The sequence below is a fragment of the Syngnathus floridae genome, chromosome 21 (genome assembly GCF_059516105.1).
Source record: "Syngnathus floridae isolate MCC-2025c chromosome 21, RoL_Sflo_1.0, whole genome shotgun sequence".
Taxonomy (NCBI): domain Eukaryota; kingdom Metazoa; phylum Chordata; class Actinopteri; order Syngnathiformes; family Syngnathidae; genus Syngnathus; species Syngnathus floridae.
The window spans coordinates 5,809,664-5,826,474 of NC_142433.1; the positions used below are offsets into that span (position 1 = coordinate 5,809,664).

At 52.7% G+C, this 16,811-nt stretch overlaps 1 protein-coding gene across 10 annotated transcripts in view; it reads right to left on the reverse strand.

Moving 5' to 3' along the window:
- The window catches only part of macf1a (microtubule actin crosslinking factor 1a), a 67,295-nt gene that overhangs the window by 27,327 nt on the left and 23,157 nt on the right, over positions 1–16,811 (reverse strand). For all 10 annotated transcript variants that reach the window (XM_088365088.1, XM_088365080.1, XM_088365087.1 and 7 more), the window contains 51 exons: positions 16,108–16,274; positions 15,924–16,036; positions 15,603–15,709; positions 15,402–15,521; positions 15,230–15,325; positions 15,033–15,160; positions 14,827–14,920; positions 14,607–14,761; positions 14,188–14,461; positions 13,994–14,122; positions 13,845–13,922; positions 13,616–13,777; positions 13,386–13,490; positions 13,099–13,320; positions 12,877–13,029; positions 12,055–12,209; positions 11,854–11,980; positions 11,595–11,778; positions 11,354–11,514; positions 11,097–11,275; positions 10,881–11,019; positions 10,623–10,816; positions 10,392–10,551; positions 10,222–10,305; positions 10,041–10,148; positions 9,869–9,967; positions 9,666–9,788; positions 9,457–9,548; positions 9,249–9,384; positions 5,796–8,231; positions 5,562–5,720; positions 5,271–5,486; positions 5,078–5,206; positions 4,723–4,995; positions 4,207–4,362; positions 3,893–4,126; positions 3,651–3,806; positions 3,367–3,540; positions 3,133–3,300; positions 2,867–3,064; positions 2,635–2,808; positions 2,443–2,566; positions 2,177–2,376; positions 1,782–2,099; positions 1,475–1,641; positions 1,231–1,387; positions 1,034–1,145; positions 889–948; positions 574–812; positions 343–472; positions 14–213 (listed from right to left, as the gene is read on the reverse strand). In XM_088365088.1, coding sequence (XP_088221214.1) covers positions 14–213; positions 343–472; positions 574–812; positions 889–948; positions 1,034–1,145; positions 1,231–1,387; positions 1,475–1,641; positions 1,782–2,099; positions 2,177–2,376; positions 2,443–2,566; positions 2,635–2,808; positions 2,867–3,064; positions 3,133–3,300; positions 3,367–3,540; positions 3,651–3,806; positions 3,893–4,126; positions 4,207–4,362; positions 4,723–4,995; positions 5,078–5,206; positions 5,271–5,486; positions 5,562–5,720; positions 5,796–8,231; positions 9,249–9,384; positions 9,457–9,548; positions 9,666–9,788; positions 9,869–9,967; positions 10,041–10,148; positions 10,222–10,305; positions 10,392–10,551; positions 10,623–10,816; positions 10,881–11,019; positions 11,097–11,275; positions 11,354–11,514; positions 11,595–11,778; positions 11,854–11,980; positions 12,055–12,209; positions 12,877–13,029; positions 13,099–13,320; positions 13,386–13,490; positions 13,616–13,777; positions 13,845–13,922; positions 13,994–14,122; positions 14,188–14,461; positions 14,607–14,761; positions 14,827–14,920; positions 15,033–15,160; positions 15,230–15,325; positions 15,402–15,521; positions 15,603–15,709; positions 15,924–16,036; positions 16,108–16,274 — 10,224 coding nt within the window. The remainder of the gene's footprint in view (positions 1–13; positions 214–342; positions 473–573; positions 813–888; positions 949–1,033; positions 1,146–1,230; positions 1,388–1,474; positions 1,642–1,781; positions 2,100–2,176; positions 2,377–2,442; positions 2,567–2,634; positions 2,809–2,866; positions 3,065–3,132; positions 3,301–3,366; positions 3,541–3,650; positions 3,807–3,892; positions 4,127–4,206; positions 4,363–4,722; positions 4,996–5,077; positions 5,207–5,270; positions 5,487–5,561; positions 5,721–5,795; positions 8,232–9,248; positions 9,385–9,456; positions 9,549–9,665; positions 9,789–9,868; positions 9,968–10,040; positions 10,149–10,221; positions 10,306–10,391; positions 10,552–10,622; positions 10,817–10,880; positions 11,020–11,096; positions 11,276–11,353; positions 11,515–11,594; positions 11,779–11,853; positions 11,981–12,054; positions 12,210–12,876; positions 13,030–13,098; positions 13,321–13,385; positions 13,491–13,615; positions 13,778–13,844; positions 13,923–13,993; positions 14,123–14,187; positions 14,462–14,606; positions 14,762–14,826; positions 14,921–15,032; positions 15,161–15,229; positions 15,326–15,401; positions 15,522–15,602; positions 15,710–15,923; positions 16,037–16,107; positions 16,275–16,811) is intronic.

Genomic DNA, 16,811 nt, shown 5'->3' on the forward strand with positions numbered 1-16,811 from the left:
TGTGCACACAAACCTGCACTTGTTGCTTCTGGGTGTTGAGCATGTTCGGGTCGATGCTGAGAGGTCCGAGCACGCTCATCATGAGCTCCTTCTCCCGCAGCCATGGACCCAGTTGAGACGCCGCCGCGGCAAAGCTGCCCAGCCGGTCTGCGCACGCCTCTAGCTCCGCCTGACGCTGCGATGCCGTCTGATTGGCCGCGAGCCAACGGGAGTCTGAGGGAATGGCAGAGATGACTTAAAAGTGTCCGGACTGGTTTCTTGATCTTCTCATGAAAACGTCATTTGTGACGAGTGTGTGGTGATGTAAAATGGAGGTTTCAATGAGTCGTCGGTAGCACATACCAATCTCCTGCAGCTGTTGCCGCCACGCGTCGGCCTCGGGGGAGTCAGGGTTGTCGGCGATGAGCTTCCTCAAGGTTCCCTTGAGCTCCTCCACCCTGGCCGAGTGCTCGGCCAACTCCGACAGCAGCGCCTGGCCGTTATGAGATGTTAGGTCATCTAAGATTAGTGTTCGGTTGCGCTTCTCCGGCATAAACATACCGCTGCAGCACAATCATAAAAATCACAACTGACCTTGTTCTCTTGGGCCTGGGCGCGCACCACTTCTGGCTTGGATGGCGAGGCGGCGTGTCCCTGCGCGAGGTTCTTCTCCTTGTCCTTCAGCCAGCTCTGCAGTTCCTCTGCGCCTTGCCTGGCCTGCTGCCTCTGTTCCAGCGAGGCCTGCTGGCGGCCCAGGCGCTCCGTCAGGTCCGCGCCCAGAGCCTCGTGTCGGGCGTTGACGTCAGACACGGCCACTTGGATCTCCGTCAGGTCTGAGGGGACATGGGATGAGAAACATGAGGATGAGAAGCGTTGCAACATGCAAGCAGATGCATTTGGCATTCGAACCTTTGCAAGTATGAATGCCGTTGACGCTGCCAGGAGCAGAGCCGTTGATTTGGGGCGCACCTGTGAAACACACACACACAAAAAATGAATGAAAAATATTGCAAATGGATGTTCTCATTCAGGAGAATGGAGGAGCTTCTCTTACCTGCTTTACTCTGCGGTGTCGTGATGTCGATGACTTGCGCCTCCAGCTCGGAGCCGCTCTTGTTCAACTCCTGCACCCTGGACGCCTGTGACTCCCACTCCTTCAACAGCTCCTGAAGGCATCATCATGTTGGGATTAAAGACGAGTCCCTGAAGGCGGCACACGCAGGCGTGTGGCGTGTTGGCGGACGGACCCACCTGCAGCTGCTGCACTCGCCTCTGCAGCGCCTCCGTGTCCAAGGCGACCTCCTTGGCGGGCAGCTGCTCCTGCGCCGCCTGCAGCCACCGGAGGACGGAGCCGGAGAGCCCGCGAAAGTGGAGCAGCTGCTGCTCGCAAGCCAAAATGGCCGCCAGTCTGTGGACACAGTTAGATGTTTGTCACCATTTGAGCTTTTCACGATAAATACGAGACTCCAAGAACACATTTGCTGTCTTTCCTTACCTTTGGTTGACGTCATCCTCCAGTTGCTTGAAGTCATCTGACACGCCTTTGACGTGTCCCAGCAGGCTTTGCGTGCGACCCAAAACTTGTGACGTGCTGACTTCTTCTGCCAAGTCGCAGAAGGACTTGAGCTGAGGAGCTTCCTGTTGCAGCTCCGACTTGACTTCCTGTCCAAAAGATCCGCAAAGCATCTTGAAACTTGGGCTGGCTGATGAATGCATCTTTAAACGTGTTTATAACATGTGGGAGCGGTCGCTGTTTTTCATTTACAAACATTCACATCTGCAGAAAGTATGACTGTGCTGACCTCCACCGTCTGCCTGTAGTCGTCCACGCTACGATCGGGTTGCCCCGCCGGGCTCAGAGCCTTGGCGCGACTCTGGATGAAGACCTGCAGGTCGGCCGCCAGTCGCTCGTAGCTCTCCAGCCGGGGCAGCAAGCGTTTAAGCTCCGCCTCCCGTTCGGCTTGGCTGACCTGAGCGGCGGCGAACCTTCGCGTCAGCTCGTCCAGCGCTCCCTGCAGGCCCGACGCCGTGGAGGCGTCGGGGCTCTGAAGCAGCTTGGAGACGGAGTCCCGTGTGGCCTCCACGCTGCCTTGCCGTGAGAGCAGCTCCTGGCGAAGTTTCTGGGGAGGAATAAATTGGTTTGAAAAATGTTGGTCCTCAACCTCAGATGTTCTTCTGACTTGCCAAGTTGTCCTACCTGGTTCTGAGTGAGGGCATCTTGGAGCGCCTGCGCCGTGGGCTCCACGGGCACGGGTTCCAGATCTAGTGTGTCGAGCCAGGCCAGCAGACCCTTCAAGCCCTCCTGCACGCTCACAGACTGGGCCACGGCCGTTTGGAGCTGCTCGGCCCGTTCCGATACGGACGCCGACAAAGACGAGAACCTCTTCTCTAAACCGTCTGAAGGAGAAAGACGAGAGAAGACTGAATGGAAGCCGAGGTTCTATTGGGGGCGTTGCTCCGTACCTGCGGCGCACAGGATGTCCACGGCCTTCAGGGACGGAGACTCGTCCGCGCTGACCAGAACTCTTCCGGCTCGCTTGACCTTTTCCAATTGGACCGAACGCTCGGCCAGCTCATCCTGTAGCAGCTGAAATGCACACAGAAGAAAATGCTCACCATCATATCACATGGAAAAACTATTTTGGCAGGCTTTACCTGGACTTGCCGCAGCGTGTCCTGCAGGTCATGGGGGTCGGTGTCTCCGCCGGACTTGGCGATGCTTTGGTTCTGCTCCTGGGCGCTGAGCCACGAATGGAGCGAGACCACCTCGTCCTGGTACTGCTGGTAGCGCTCCAACAGGCCCGACAGGCGGCCGCCCAACTCTGACGACTGCGACAAAGTGTTTGTCAACATCTTTCCACCATCATCTTCTCCATAAAGTGCTCACCTTGGCGTGGAGTGAGGTATATCGGTGGTTAGCGTCTTGCAGCTTGTCGGTCACCAGCTGCTTGGTGGCTTCCAGAGCGGCAGCATCGCCGGCGCCCTCTTGCTGCTCGAGAACACCCTGACAGGAATCCAGGACCTTCTGACCCGAGATAGAGACGAAGCGCAAGTCGGCCTTGTGGCAGATGACGTCCTCGGCCAGCTGTGGAACACCATGAAAACATGAGTTGAGTTGCTAAGCAACACAAGTCATGGACAAGGCTTCACTACCTTTCTGTGCTCCTCCAGCCGGTTCTTCAGTTCTTGAGCATCCGTTTCGCCTTCCCCCAAACATTTCAGCTCCTGCTCGCTCTGCTCCAGCCAGGCGCTCAGATCGCCGTGTTCCTGGAGATACTTTGCCAGCTCGTCCTTCAGCGCCTCGGATTTCCTCAGTCGCTCCTGAAAGCGGACAGACCGAAAGGTTAGTAATGCTCGTTGTTTCCGTGGAGCATTTTCAAAGTCTACCTGGCAGCCGTGAAGCTTCTGTTGGTGCTCGGCCTGCAGCCGGTCAAGCGTGGCTCGCAGACGTCGTTTCTCCTCAGGAGGAACTGTGGAGTCGGGTTGGTCCAGCAACGTGCGAGCTGACTGGCTGATTTGCAGGAGCTGGGCCTGCTGAGCCTGCAGCCTCTGAAGCTCGGCCTACGTCACAGAAGAGCCAACAGCATGTCATCGGCACGTTACAAAACTGAGACTGGAAGAGTCACAGAGAGGCACCAGACATTTTGGTGAGCAGTGTTTAGCATACGGACCTGCAGCGCCCCCGTGTGGGATGTGACTGCATCGTCGGGCTGCGAGGAAGGCAGGTCGGTGACGTCGTGAGTTGCTGAACCATGAGCGGCCGACAAGTCCTTCAGCAGCGAGTCTATCTGGTCCTGGGTCTGCTGAAGCTCCTCAAAAGCTTTTGCCTAAAAATTAAATCAGGAATAAATAAATAAATAAAGCTGCAATGTGCTAAAAGATATTGATCAAAAATATTTAAAGACATTCTCACCTTCTGCGTGTTGTGCTGCAACATGGCGCTGACTGAAGCGTCCACCTCCGTCACGGATGCTTTGGCCGCCTCCGTAAGGGCGGCGTACTGCTCTTTCATCTGTGCTAGCGCCACCTGCAGGCCCTCTCGCTCTTCTGCACTTAAGCTTTCCCGTCGCTCGGCCAGCAAGTCCTCCGCTGAGCGGATGGCCTCGGCCACGTCTTCCGCACGACTCTGGAGGTCCTTCTGTACTTCCTGCAAAGAGACACCCATGGTAAAAATAAAAAACTCATTTCGGTCCAAGCGTGGAAGAAGATCGACTTGATGTTTGGCACCTTTAACTTCTCCTGCTTGACCTGCAAGACGCTCATGTCGTCCGATTCCACGGTCGGTTCTGCTTTCTGATGGGCCAGAGCGGCGGCGGCTCCTGCCAACCAGGCACTGAGATCTTCCAGTTTGTGAGAACATTCCACTTTCTGTTGCTGGACCACCTGAGCAGATGGAGGACCACCACACACAGACAAACATCAATAAGAGGCAAATAAATAAAGAATCTTAACTTCGTGTCAACTTAGGAGCATATTGTGTCCAGATACACGCCCTCAAAGACACAATAAAATCACACAAAGGGAAAAAATATTTTTATTATTGCAAGTTTCCCCGCATCGCATATCAATAAGCAAGGGTGAGCGGCTCCTGTTGGTGGCCATCTGCAAGAGCAAGGCAAACATGTTAAAAACACGCGTGTGGCACGCCGGGGGAGGAAAACACATGCAGTGCGAGTTACTTTTCTGAGTTAGTAAAAAAAAAAAAAACACAAACCAACTGGACTCATTGCTCGTTTTCCAAACCTCTGTCTCCTTTGGTTTCTCCTCAAGGTCAGCGCTACGGTTCTGCTGGCGCCGCCACTCCTCCTCTTCGTCACGTTGGCGCTGAGCGGCGACCCGAGCCCGAGTTTGGCCCGCCGTGCTGTGGAAGGCCCCCTGCAGCTGCTGTAGCTGCCCCAGAAGGCGCCTGCTCTGCCGGGGCGCCAGGTCCTGTGCCCGCTCAGAGACAAAATGTTGGATATCCAAGGCCACCTGGGCTACGTCGCCGGAGCGAGACGCCAGGCCGGACTGAAGCTCCTTGAAGACGAGACGCCAGAGAGAACTTTGATACCGCCGTCCCATAAAAAAAAGACGCTGACTCAGTGATGATGAAACTTGCCTCGGAAAGACGCAATTGCTGGCCATCTTGGTCCGTCTCGTCACTGACAAGAACCTCTGTCTCTCTCAACCAGGACATCAGAGCCTCCACTCTGCCCCCAAGCGACTTCAGCTCAGCTTCGACGGCCTCCTGATAAACATGACTTCATCAGTTCCCGTTTTGAGCTCAACGCATTTTTTTTTTTGTGTCCAACCTTGTATGAATCTCGGTGGTTTTGCAGGTTTTGCAAGACATCCTCACAAAGTGTTCTGGCCGTCTGGTACGTTCGCGTCAAGCTCTGCTGGTCTTTCTCCAGAGCCATGAGGAGCTGCGGAGGAACATCTCTGCGGTGAAGCATCAAGAGCTTCTGAGCAGCCTTGGCTTCTACGCTGACTTCAGGCTCCAGGTCTCGTAGCTCCACGTCCAGATCCTGATGAGTCAACAAACGCTCTTGTGAGTGCGAAACTAAACATCACTGGAGGATTGACTCTCGTGATGTCATCACCTGCGCCTGCCTGATGATGTCATCTAAGGCGCCGAGGCTGCGTCCCACCGATTGCTGCTGTTGCTGCTTGAGTCGGACCTCCACGTGTCTGACCATGGAGACAAGCGCCACCATCCTCTGGTCATGCTCCAAGCATTCCTGACGCACGAGCGATGACGCCTTTTGGGAACACAACAAAAATGGCGGTGATCCATTGAGAAGAATTGACGAGATGTATCGTTTGCAGTTACGTACCTTGCCAGAAGTGGAGGTCACCTCATCTTCACTTGACATCTCATCTTCTGCTCCTTGCTTCGCAAAAACTGGAAGTGGCTCAGGAAGTGCTGCTGATCCGGAATCAGGACAAACGTCTTCTGACAGGAGCGTAGCAGTTTCTGGACACGTAACGTTCAAACCTTTGGTAGCTTCAACTGGTTGTTCCTCTTTCTTCTCTTGTTCTGCTCGTGTGCACAGGGCCTCACATTGTTCTGCTTGTCTTGCAACTTTTTCACAACAATCTCCAACTTTGTACTTCTCCTCACTCTTTCGTGTCATGTCTGTGGTCTTGCTCTTCTCAACTTCCTCAACAACTTTCTTGTCCTCTAACACCTCCAAGTCTCCTCTCGGCTGTACCATCTTGTCGGTTGCTCCTTTCACATGCCTGGTTTCTTCATTTTGAGGTGGTTGAGGTTGGGCCTCTGCTTGTGTCTGTGACTCAGCGTTGTCCTCATGAATCGTCTTGTCCTCACTAAACGAAGCTTTCTCCAGCTGAGACGTTTCCGACGGAATTTTGATTTCCACTTGCTGTGTTTTCGGTTCTTCCTCTGTTATTCTTGCCTTCTTTTTACTCCTCTTCTTTTTCTTGCTTTTACTTTCTTTAGCCTCCAAAAGTGGTTCTTGCTTCTCCACGGCAACAGAAGCCTCTTTTTCAAAGCTCAAAGTCTTCTCCCATTCTGCGTCGTTCCCCATGACGGGTTCTTTCTCTTGGTAGCCTATGTGTTCAGTTCTGAAATCAATTGGTAGACCATCCAGGACGGTCATCTCTATTTCATCTTTAGTTTTTGCTTTGAGAATCTTCTCAACAGTCGTGATCTGTGGTATGGCGTCCTCTATGGCTTGCTGGATTCTCTTCTCAACATTTGCAGCAAAGTGACTCAAAAGGTCCATGGAACAATCCGGCTCTGGACGCTTGTCCACTTCAGGGCCAAGCGAGCTCTCCGATGAGGTGATGTTAGCTGAGGTATCATCATCCATTTTGATCTTCAAAGGAGTCACCTTCTGGTTTTCTGAATCCAGGTCACGAGAAAGCAAAGCAACCGCGTCATCGAGATCGGTCGCTCGCTGATCAGTTGCTGGATCAACTGAAGCGCCTTTCCGAATCCACCGCTCTGGCTGAATTGCGTTCACGACCTCCGGCAACTCGGGGTCAAAGATCACAACGCGTTCCCCCGAATGTGCGTTTACGTAGCTGTGAGTCGTGAGATGGAAGAGCAGCTTGTGTTCGGCTTGCTGGCGGGCGTCTGTCGCATCCATCAGGTCAGCAGAGGAGCTTGAAGAACCCAAACTCGGACGATTCATGTTGGGGAGAACATCTGGCAAATGGATGTCTTTGAGAACACGGACGCCACTGGGCTCCAGAACTTCCTCAAAGGGCAGCAACTGTAGAGTTTCCGGGTTGTACAACACTCCGACGGCGTTACGCTGCTTGAGGATGTTCCGTGCCAGCTCCCCTGAGACGACTCCTTGCTCGAGAGCCTCCGAGATAGACAGGACTTCACCAGATTCGGGCCACATCATCCCCATAAACGTCTGGAGGGATTCGAGGACCGACAGAGCCATACGAGCAGAAAGGAGGTCCAGATGGATAGCGCCCTCCAAATCTAAACGTTCTCGAGTCACGGGATCGAGAATGCCGCCGTTTTGGAGCTGTCGCACCAACAAGGAGCAAGCCAAGTCCTGGTCTACCAGTCCATGACCAATGGCCTCGTGAATCGTCAGCCGGTGTCCAGATCGGGGGTCCACGATCCCACCGGCGTACAGCTGAGCTTCAAGGAGTCGCTTGGCCACTTGTCGGTCAATCAGGCCTTCCTCAATGGCACGGAAGATGCCAACTTTTCTCCCGGAGCGAAGGCAGACGCTTCCTCCGGGTTGCTGTTTGACAGGAAGTAGAAGACCCGAGTCGTCGTCGTTCGGGACGCAGCGCCGAAGCAGCTCACTCAGGCTGACTTTCTCAGCTGTGTTTGGATCGATCAGTTCTCTGCGTTGGAGCCTGGACTCAAGCTTGGCCTGAAGGCTCCTGGACGTCAAGAGCGTCAAGTCTTCTTCTCTCATGAGAATTTCCAGAATACCAAGTCCCGCCTCCTCACAAATGAGCCCAGACTCCACAGCTGCAGCGAACGCACGCACACTCAGTTGTTGCCCATCAGTCGCTGATTCCACCAGAAGCCGAGCGCTCTCCAACTTTGAGAGGGACTCCCGAGCGTGAGCGTCAATCAAACCCTCGCTGAGACTCGCGTCCAGTGAGAGGACGAGGAGACCATCAGATGAGATGAGCCCCCCTGTGGTGACAACCTGGGCCTCCAAGAGAAAGCGAGCTGTGTCCTGATCAATCAGACCCCGCTGAGCGGCTTGGAACACTGGGAATGTTTCCACGCTCCCCAAATCCAGCACGCCGGCGATGCAAGGTGCTATCTACAAAATGAAAAAAATCCGTTATAATATTTATATTTTTGATGTCATGCTATAAATTCACATGCGTTACGTTACTGTATGTAGCTTTAAGGACTAATCAAACAGAGCCACTTTTACAATTTCGAATAAATGACACTACTTGTAATTATAATAAATCAAACTTAAAATTGTATTTAAAAAAAGATATATTTTACATAACATTAAGCAGGCATTAAAACTGCCTGTTGTATTCTAAAGTAAAATTCCCCGCAAAATAAGCGCATGAACGAAAACAAGCAAAGTAGTTTAGCATTTTTTGAGGCAACATAATAAAAGAAGCGAGCAGTACTTACCAGCTCGTGGAAAGGCACGCTTAACGGGTAGAATGCGGCGCGGCGCGGAGTAAGAAGCTGATGTTAGCGTTGTGCATGCCACACTCCATTCCGACCTTTTTTTTTTTTTCTTTTTAACAATACTGTGAACGCTAACGCTAAACGTCCGGTGACGTCCACAATTCTCCTTTGTGGTTGCTTGCGGTTAGTGGTTGTTGGCAAGCAAAATGCTGCTTTGAAGAGTGACACACGGTTAGAGAATTGCATTAGAACAAACGACATCAAGTCAGACACACTTCAACACTCGTGATCTGGACACAACATGCTCATGGTGTTTTGGTTTTTTTTTGCAAAGCAACACAATCAGATTTATACCAGTGTACTCAATGTCAAACATGATTTTTATGCTACTTGTAAGTTTGCAATAGAGCCAAAGGGCACTGTATTAGGTACCATAAAGAGTTATGTACAGGTTTACCTCTCCTGTACTATTGTTATGACAACAGCAGATGGGCAGCTGTGATTGGTTGTGATGAGAATGACAACATGAATTCATGAAATGAGCTTGGCGGTGGAGTTAAATGACACGAGTGCAGGCGTGGGCAAAATGAACAATGTGACCTTTTGCATACACGTGACATTGTGAACACGCCACATGCACGCATTTGTGAGTGATGTGGAGATTTAAAGTGACTTTTGCACCCACCTTCCTCTCCTCCTCCTTGGCCAGTTGCTGCTCCAGCTGCTGCATTTGCTGCGTGGAGGCCTCGCACATGTCGCGGTAGGTTGACGTCAGCTGGTCCAGCTGCGCCTCCACGTGGGCGCGCTCGTCCGGAGACAGTCTGCGGACGGGCGGGGCGACAGGGTCGGACGATGGACGACAGTGGACGTGGCGTGGGTGTGACGGGACTTACTTGGCGGCTTGTTTGGAGAGAAGAAAGACCTGCGTGCTTCGAATGGCTTCGCCCACGTCGTCTTTCTTGGCGGCAAGTTGCTCGCTGATGGCCTGCGTGAATTAAAAACGGTTAATATTAGAATTTCATGTGCAGGGTTGGCTCTGTCGCTAAGCTAACGTAGCATTATTCATGTCTGCAATGCTACGCTAATGGAATCGAATGTCGACCTGTTGCGCGGCGAGTGACGACTCGGGGTTGGGGCCGGCGCTCCGTCCCTGAAGACCTCCGATCCAAGCCAGCAGGTCCGACACCTGACCCACCCTGGCCTGCTTCTCCTCCTCCACTTCTTTCTGCAGGCGTGGGAACAACAATTATTACCCACCGCTCTTATAAAACTCACTTAGATGGTTCCAAAGTATATTAGCTTTACCTCTTCTTCTTCAAGTCGCCGGAGGGCGTCGCTGATGTATTTGACGTGTTGCGTAGTCAACGTGACCAAGGCCGTGTAGCGTGTGCGGAGGTCCATGAACTGGCCCAGAAAAAAAAAAAAAAATCTTGCTGATCTGTATTCATACGCGAACTTGCATTTCCGATGAAGGCACCTCCTGAGTGATGGCGTCCGAGGAAGAGTGCATCCTCCTCCTCTTCACCGGCGATTTGTGCATGGACTCCACAAAGGCTCTGAAAGTCATCAGCTGAAGCTCGTAGTCCTGCAGAGAAAGCAATTGCAACTTTTATTCTCTTGCGTCGCAAAACTTGATTGCTTTTGTCTTAACACTTTACCTTGACTGAGGTGCAGTACTGTTTGGAGTGAGTTTGGCAATCATCTAGTTTGGTCTGGTTCTCCTCAATCTCGGCTACCAAAGCCTAAAATTACATTTATAGAATAATTTTCACGACATTGTAGTGTTACGTAATCAGCACTATTATCACAAGCGCAAATAATAACTGACCGTCTGCTGCGCCAGTTCCTCGGAGAGCGCCTTGCTGTCGGTGGTCCCGGCCGGTGTGTTCTCCTGCCGCTGCGTGGTCTCTTGGATCCACGTCGTCAGCTCCGAGTGGCCGTCTCTGTACTGCTGCAGAACCGAAGCGATGGCCTGTAGCTCCGCCCGCCTGCACCCAAAATGTTTGAGATGAGTTCAGTGTAGCCTGGGTCGTTAGCAGAAATTCCGGGCACCGCTCACCTCGTTTCCATCTGCTTCTTCACGCCGCTCCACCGCTCCGCCGCTTGATCGGCTCGTTCCTGGTAGCGCTCCAACTCGGGGCTGCGGTCCGGGTGGATGGCGGCGAGGTGGGACGCCGCCTCTTTGGCCCGGAGGACGTCCGACTGAAGGGATTCAAAGACGCCCTCCTGGTCGGACAGCTCGCATTGCCATTTCTGCCGAGAAAGAAATCAAAGTTGCTGACTTGCATTTAAAATATGTCCCTTTCAGCCACCGTACCCCTAATTGATCTCGGAGACTTTGGATAGCCGCCGCGTCGGCAGGAATGATGTCCTCCTCGCTCAGCCTGCTCTCGTACTTCCTGACCTGACTCTCCGCCTCCTCCAGGCAGCGCATCAGCACGTCCACCGTTTTTAATCTAGGTAGGACCAAAATAAATATCTCTTTACCGGTGTGAACTTTACCATGCTGTTGTTTAATCGTGAGCACACTGACTTTTGCAGAAAGACGGACGAGAGGTGGTGCAGCTTGTCCATCTTCTCCACGGCCTGGTTGAGTTCCGAGCGCAGGGCGGGGACGCCCGAGGACGCCGGCTTGTCCTCCAAGAAGGCCACGCAGCGCCGAGACACGTCGCCCAGGTTGGAGCGAAGCGCGTCCAGGTCATGCTCCACTTCCTGGAAAGAAGGAAGCAGTATTTGAAGGCAGATGTTATCAAACTATTTGTTTCTTGATGTGATAAAATTTCAGGTGACCTCCTGCTCGGCTATCCTGACGGCGTTGTCGGCGCTGTCGTCGGCTAGCCGGCCGGACGTCTGGATGGCGCCGATCAACCTCTCCTCGGCCTCTTTGAGACGCAAGGTGACGTTCTGCAGCTCCGACATGTACGAGCGCGACACCGACTCGTCTTTCTCCTCTGAAGACACACAAGAGGTTGTGATCTTGGGTAAGCCTTGAGGGAGCTTCGGGACCTTGGTTTGGGGCGCACTCTCTCACCGCTCTCCATGCTGAGCAGCAGTTCACGGCAGCGCAGCTGCGCCTGCCGGACGTCCGCCTCCAGCTCGCGTCGCTCGGCCGGCGTGAAGAGCGAGCTCTCTCTGCTATCGGACAGGAAGTCCGACAGGTGGGAGTCCAGGTGGTCCAGGACTTGCTGGCGCTCCGACGGGGACTGGCTGCGGACCTGAGGACATCCAAATTCGGATATTTTGTGGCCAATTGAGATGGCAAGCAAAAAAACGTTCAGATCCCGACTGACCGTGTCTAGGTTCCACTCTGAGACGGCGCCGAGATCTTTAAGGAGGTAGTGCCAGGAGACCACGCTCTTCATGTTGATGTGCAGCTGGTGCCATAACGACATCACCTGCTGGTACAACTGCTCCGTCCTGCAAGCACCACCCACGCCACGGTCTCACTACCCAAACATTCAAAAAGAAAAGATGGCGGCGTGCGTTCCAACCTGCCGGCGGCATCGATGGCCTCCTGGTTGGGCGGCGGCACGGTGAAGCAGACGGACGGCACCATGGCCTCGTTGCCCGTGGGGCTGATCACTTTCCACTTGCTGCGCTGGCCGTTGTCCTCCAGCACGCATTCCTCGCCACGGATGATGGTGATCTGGAGGACGCCGGCCGGGATGGAGCACGATGTGATTAGACGGGAGTGAAAATGACGATGCAGGGCGGGGGAGAGAGGAAGAAATAAATTATTGAGCGTTAAGATGATTGAAAGAACTCAAATGTGTCAGTGATGAAATGACATGCACATACGGAAATCAAAGCCCAAACGCTGATGGTTGAATGAGTTTTGTTGAGATGATGATGGGAAATTGCACCAAACAAGCCCATTCGCAACTTCCAAAAACAATTTGAGCACATTGCGCAATCCGAAGATCTTCAAAGGACCCGTATCAAACACCGTGGCCGAGCGCAAAGCATCGCAATGTTTTCGTTAGCCAAGTAAGCAAATTGCGTTTATTTAAGACTGGTGTGACTTGAGCGAGCGTGGAGGCGGAGCCAATCGGAAGCAATCAATAAAACAAAACGGCCGCTCTACCTGAACGTTTGTCTTGGCGGGCCGACGGGCGAGTGAGGAGAAGGACGGGAGGATGGGAAGAAGTGAAAAGAGGAAAAAGATGCAGGGATGGAGAGAGAAGAAAAGAGAATTTGTGCTCGTGTACCATGTGACCGTTCAATAAAACAGCAAATGTCATCTCAGTGAGCAGGTTGGAGGGGATTACGGTGGCGATCTGGTGAAAATAAAAAAAAAAAAAAAAGTCGGCTACCTCGATTTGTTTATAGTCGCAGACGGCACGGACGGGCGTGGCCGCCGGCAGAGGGGTGTCGGCGCAGCGGGGCCGCAGCTGCACCAGCGTCTTGGCGCGGCCCACCAGACTGGCCACCTTCCCCCGGTGCTCGATCAGCTGCTCCTTCTCCTCCTGCAGCCGCACAAACAAAAAAAAATATGAGATCAAAACCAACTTTTGCCACTTTTGGCAAACGCGTACCATGGAATCCTGCAGTAGGTCCTCCAGCCTGCTGAGGCGGCTGTTCCTGTCGCAGGTGTACTGCCTCTTGATGCTCTCCTGAAGCTGCTTCAGGTACATCTCAGAGTGGCGCGCGTCGCTCATGAACTGGAAGTAGGCCGTGTTGTCTTTCAGGTGCTGCTCCACGCACACGCAAAGCTGGTCCACCCACTGCCACTGCGTCTGCAGCGCCGCACTGTAGGCCTGCAAAAATATATTTATGTATTTTTTGTCCTTAAGAAGGAAATGAAGAAGCTTCTGGTGCTCACCTCCAGAGTCTGCTTGGCCGGATGGTTTTCCTGACACAGGCGAAGCGCTGTTTCCTGGAGGGAGCGCATCACGTTGTGTTTCTCGTCCAGCTCGCGCCTCAACTCCTGAACGCATAGTCAACAATCAGTGGCCCTCGAATCATTTTTGAAAATAAAAAAGTTCATTCTAAAGTTGTAAATGAGAGTCTTCACCACTAGATGGCAGACCAATGAATTTTCAACCGGCTTACGCTGTACATCTCCTGCTTGGCTTCCATGTTGGTGTTGTTGTGGCTCCAGTCGAATGCGATCTCGTCTTCCTCGCGTTCGTTCAGCCAGATCAGCTCCTCGGTGCAGTCGCGCACCAGTGCATGAAGACTCTCCAGGCTGCGGAGCCGCCACGACGAGTGCTCCTAAAGCACGCCGCACGCCGTTAGCATGTAAGCGAGTGAGATGTTTTGTGTCTGTGTGTGTGCTGACCAGTAGTTTGCAGTACTGCTGCTCCAGTTTAGCCAGCGTCTCCGAGTAGTTGCTTCTGAAGTTGACCGACACTTTGGCCTACGACACAAATATCAGGATCGCTGGCCTGACACTGTGGAATTGTCTCTAAGGTGTAAGCGAGCACACACCTCGTAGCTGCGAGCCTCCTGCAGGCCGCTCATCAGCTCCTCCACGGCCGTGTGCACACTGTTATGTTCCTGCAGGTTGTTCTCCACAGAAGGAAGGTCCGCCCCCCATTCAGCTCCTTCCAGAAGCTCCTGAAGCACCCACAAAAGTTAAGCTAGGCATCCTCAGGGGCGTCCGAACACGTGCCCGATCGTACCTGCGTCTCCTCCACCCATCCCAGAAGCTCGTAGATGAACCTCAGGCCGCCCTCGTCCTCGGATGACGACATGGCCACCAGCTGGGAACGTGCCATGGGGCGGCGGATCAGGGCAGCCCCAGCGGCCCCCAGCAGGGTCTGGCCCAGAGAAAGCCCGGGGCCCTCGACGGGGGCGCGCCGGCTGAGAAGCTCGCCCCCCGCAAAGTGACCTTTTCTGTACAGGCTGGAACACTGAAGTCGGAGAGACACCAGCTCCTCTTCAAGGCACGACAATCTGCATGCCAACGTGCAGATTCTTTTTAGTCATTACACCCAAATAAACACTTTACATTAAAAATATTTTGACTCTAAAATGAATAAATAAAGTGGACCTCCTCAAGATGCAAAATTGCAAAAGTGCTTTGACGTTCTCGTCCTACCTGAACGCGAGCTGCTCCACTTGGTAGTACTTTTCACTCCGGAGGACTTTGAGCTCCTGCTGCATTTGTGCCATCAGCGCTTCGCAGTCTTGCAGGTAGCAGGCCAGCTCGCTCCCGCACTGCGCCGTCTCGCCGCTCTCCGCCCGCGACATGTCCTGTGCCGCACGGGAGCCGTCAGTCAAACCGTATCGGAGGTCACGTCAATGACGCCAGTACTCACGGCTTGTAGCGTGTTCTTCGCCAGGGTGAGCTTCTCCTCGCAGTCCAAGGCCAGGTTCTGGAATTTGTTTGCTCTCTGGAGCAGCAACTCAAGCCTGAACACACATATTGAAATCACTACAATATTGGCCACAAGGGGGCAGTACAATACATATGTGCACTCAGGCTATACGTGAAGATGGGCAGGAACGAAAAATGAAAACGTGCCTGTCCACTGCAGGTCGAAGAAGCTTCTCCCTCTCCAGCATCTCCAGGATGAGTTTGCCCCACTCCTCCTCCAAGTCGTTGGGATGGAGGCCCTGAGGAAGCTTCACGCGGCCAAATTCCATCCACACCTTATGACGCACACAAGTGTGACGAGGTCATGGTGTGTTGACGATAACAACGGCGCGGCGAATAATTACCTCCAGAAGTTTATAGAGGTGTTCCACGTGACTTTTTTCCAGCTCTTTAGCGGGAATCTCCGTCTCCTTAAAGTGGACGTATTCGTTGTAAAGTGCCTGCAGGAACATGAGAGACTTTTTTTCAGTGACTGGCTGAGGAAAGGTACCACAAAAAAAAAAAACATGGCTTCACCTTGAGTTCTACTGGGTTCTGTGGAAAGTTCCTGTTGGCCATGACGGCCGTTTGCTGGCGGCTCCATTGGAGCAGAGACAAGAACTTGGACTGATACTCGGACCAGCGCTGATCCACTTCCTGAAATGTTCAAAATAAGAACATTTGAGTGATGTGGCGGTATGACAAAAAGGCAAATAAATGACATCGATTGGGTCATACGTGTGCGGCAATGCCCTCGCCTCCCTCTGGGATTTTGGGGAAGGCGTCATAGATGGACGAGACGTACGTGATGACCGACTTCTCATCTGGGGACGGAACATCCACGTCTGGGGAAAAAAAAAATAGTATTATATATTATTTAAATAATTACAATTTAAAAACATTCATCCACTAATAGAAAACTAGAGAAAAAAATCTGAGCTTTTGAACTGCGACATAATAGATAATTCACTGTGCAACTGAGGAGTTCCTCCTCCAAAGTCAAAAGTCACGGCAGTTAATAAAACTCCGTCCAGCATGGCGTGTGAAATGTTTCCTCACCCTCGGCGTCCAGCAGTCTGGTCACCCCTAGCGACTCGGCAATCTCAAAGGCCTGCTCGAGGTTCTCACGGTTGCTCTGCTGTGCCACCACCTCCATGTTGATCAGGTCGGGTCTTGTTGGGGAGGATAATTATTAAAAAAAAAATAAAATAAAATATGCAGCTGGGATTCCCAATTAACTAACCTGTATCTGTGCAGCAGAGCATTGAACATGCGTCCGTCGCTCCACGAAGAGGTGAAGTTGACACAGCGGAGGCCCGGGTAGCCTTCGGTGGCCTGCTGGCTCCATAGCAGCAGCTTCTCCTTGGCGGTGAGGTCGCCCGACTCGCCGCACACGTAGATCTCGGAAATCTGCGTCGGAATACAAACGGAAACGCCTCCCAAAATCAGCCCGACCATTTTGTTAGAACCTGGAACCTTCAGTAAAATATCCTGTGTGGTTGCCATGGGAACAGACTTCACTATCTATTTAGCCAACTCAAATGGATTATTCCAACAGCTCATGGCGGCCATGACTCTCAAAGTCAACGAGTTGAGCTTAGCGTGCCGACGCGGTTTCATTTCACCCTCATCATCATTCCAAGGCCACATCAGATCAAGAGAATATTTTGAAATGTGTGCAGACACAGCAGTGACTCAGCAAAGTGCACCTAGCATCAACCTGGCAGCTATGCGGCACATTTTTGCATCACCCTGATGGCGGCAGAGAAGCTTCGAATGAATATTTATGGGCTCCTAACAGTCATTTCAATCCAAACACAAATAAAGAGCAAGGAAGTAAAAAAAGGCAAGCTGCTCTGTGTCGCCTTGATTAGACTCTTGGGACAGAGGCAGGAAACACAAGGCCACTGTGCCTGATAACATGCAGACAAGGCATCATTAGAAGCC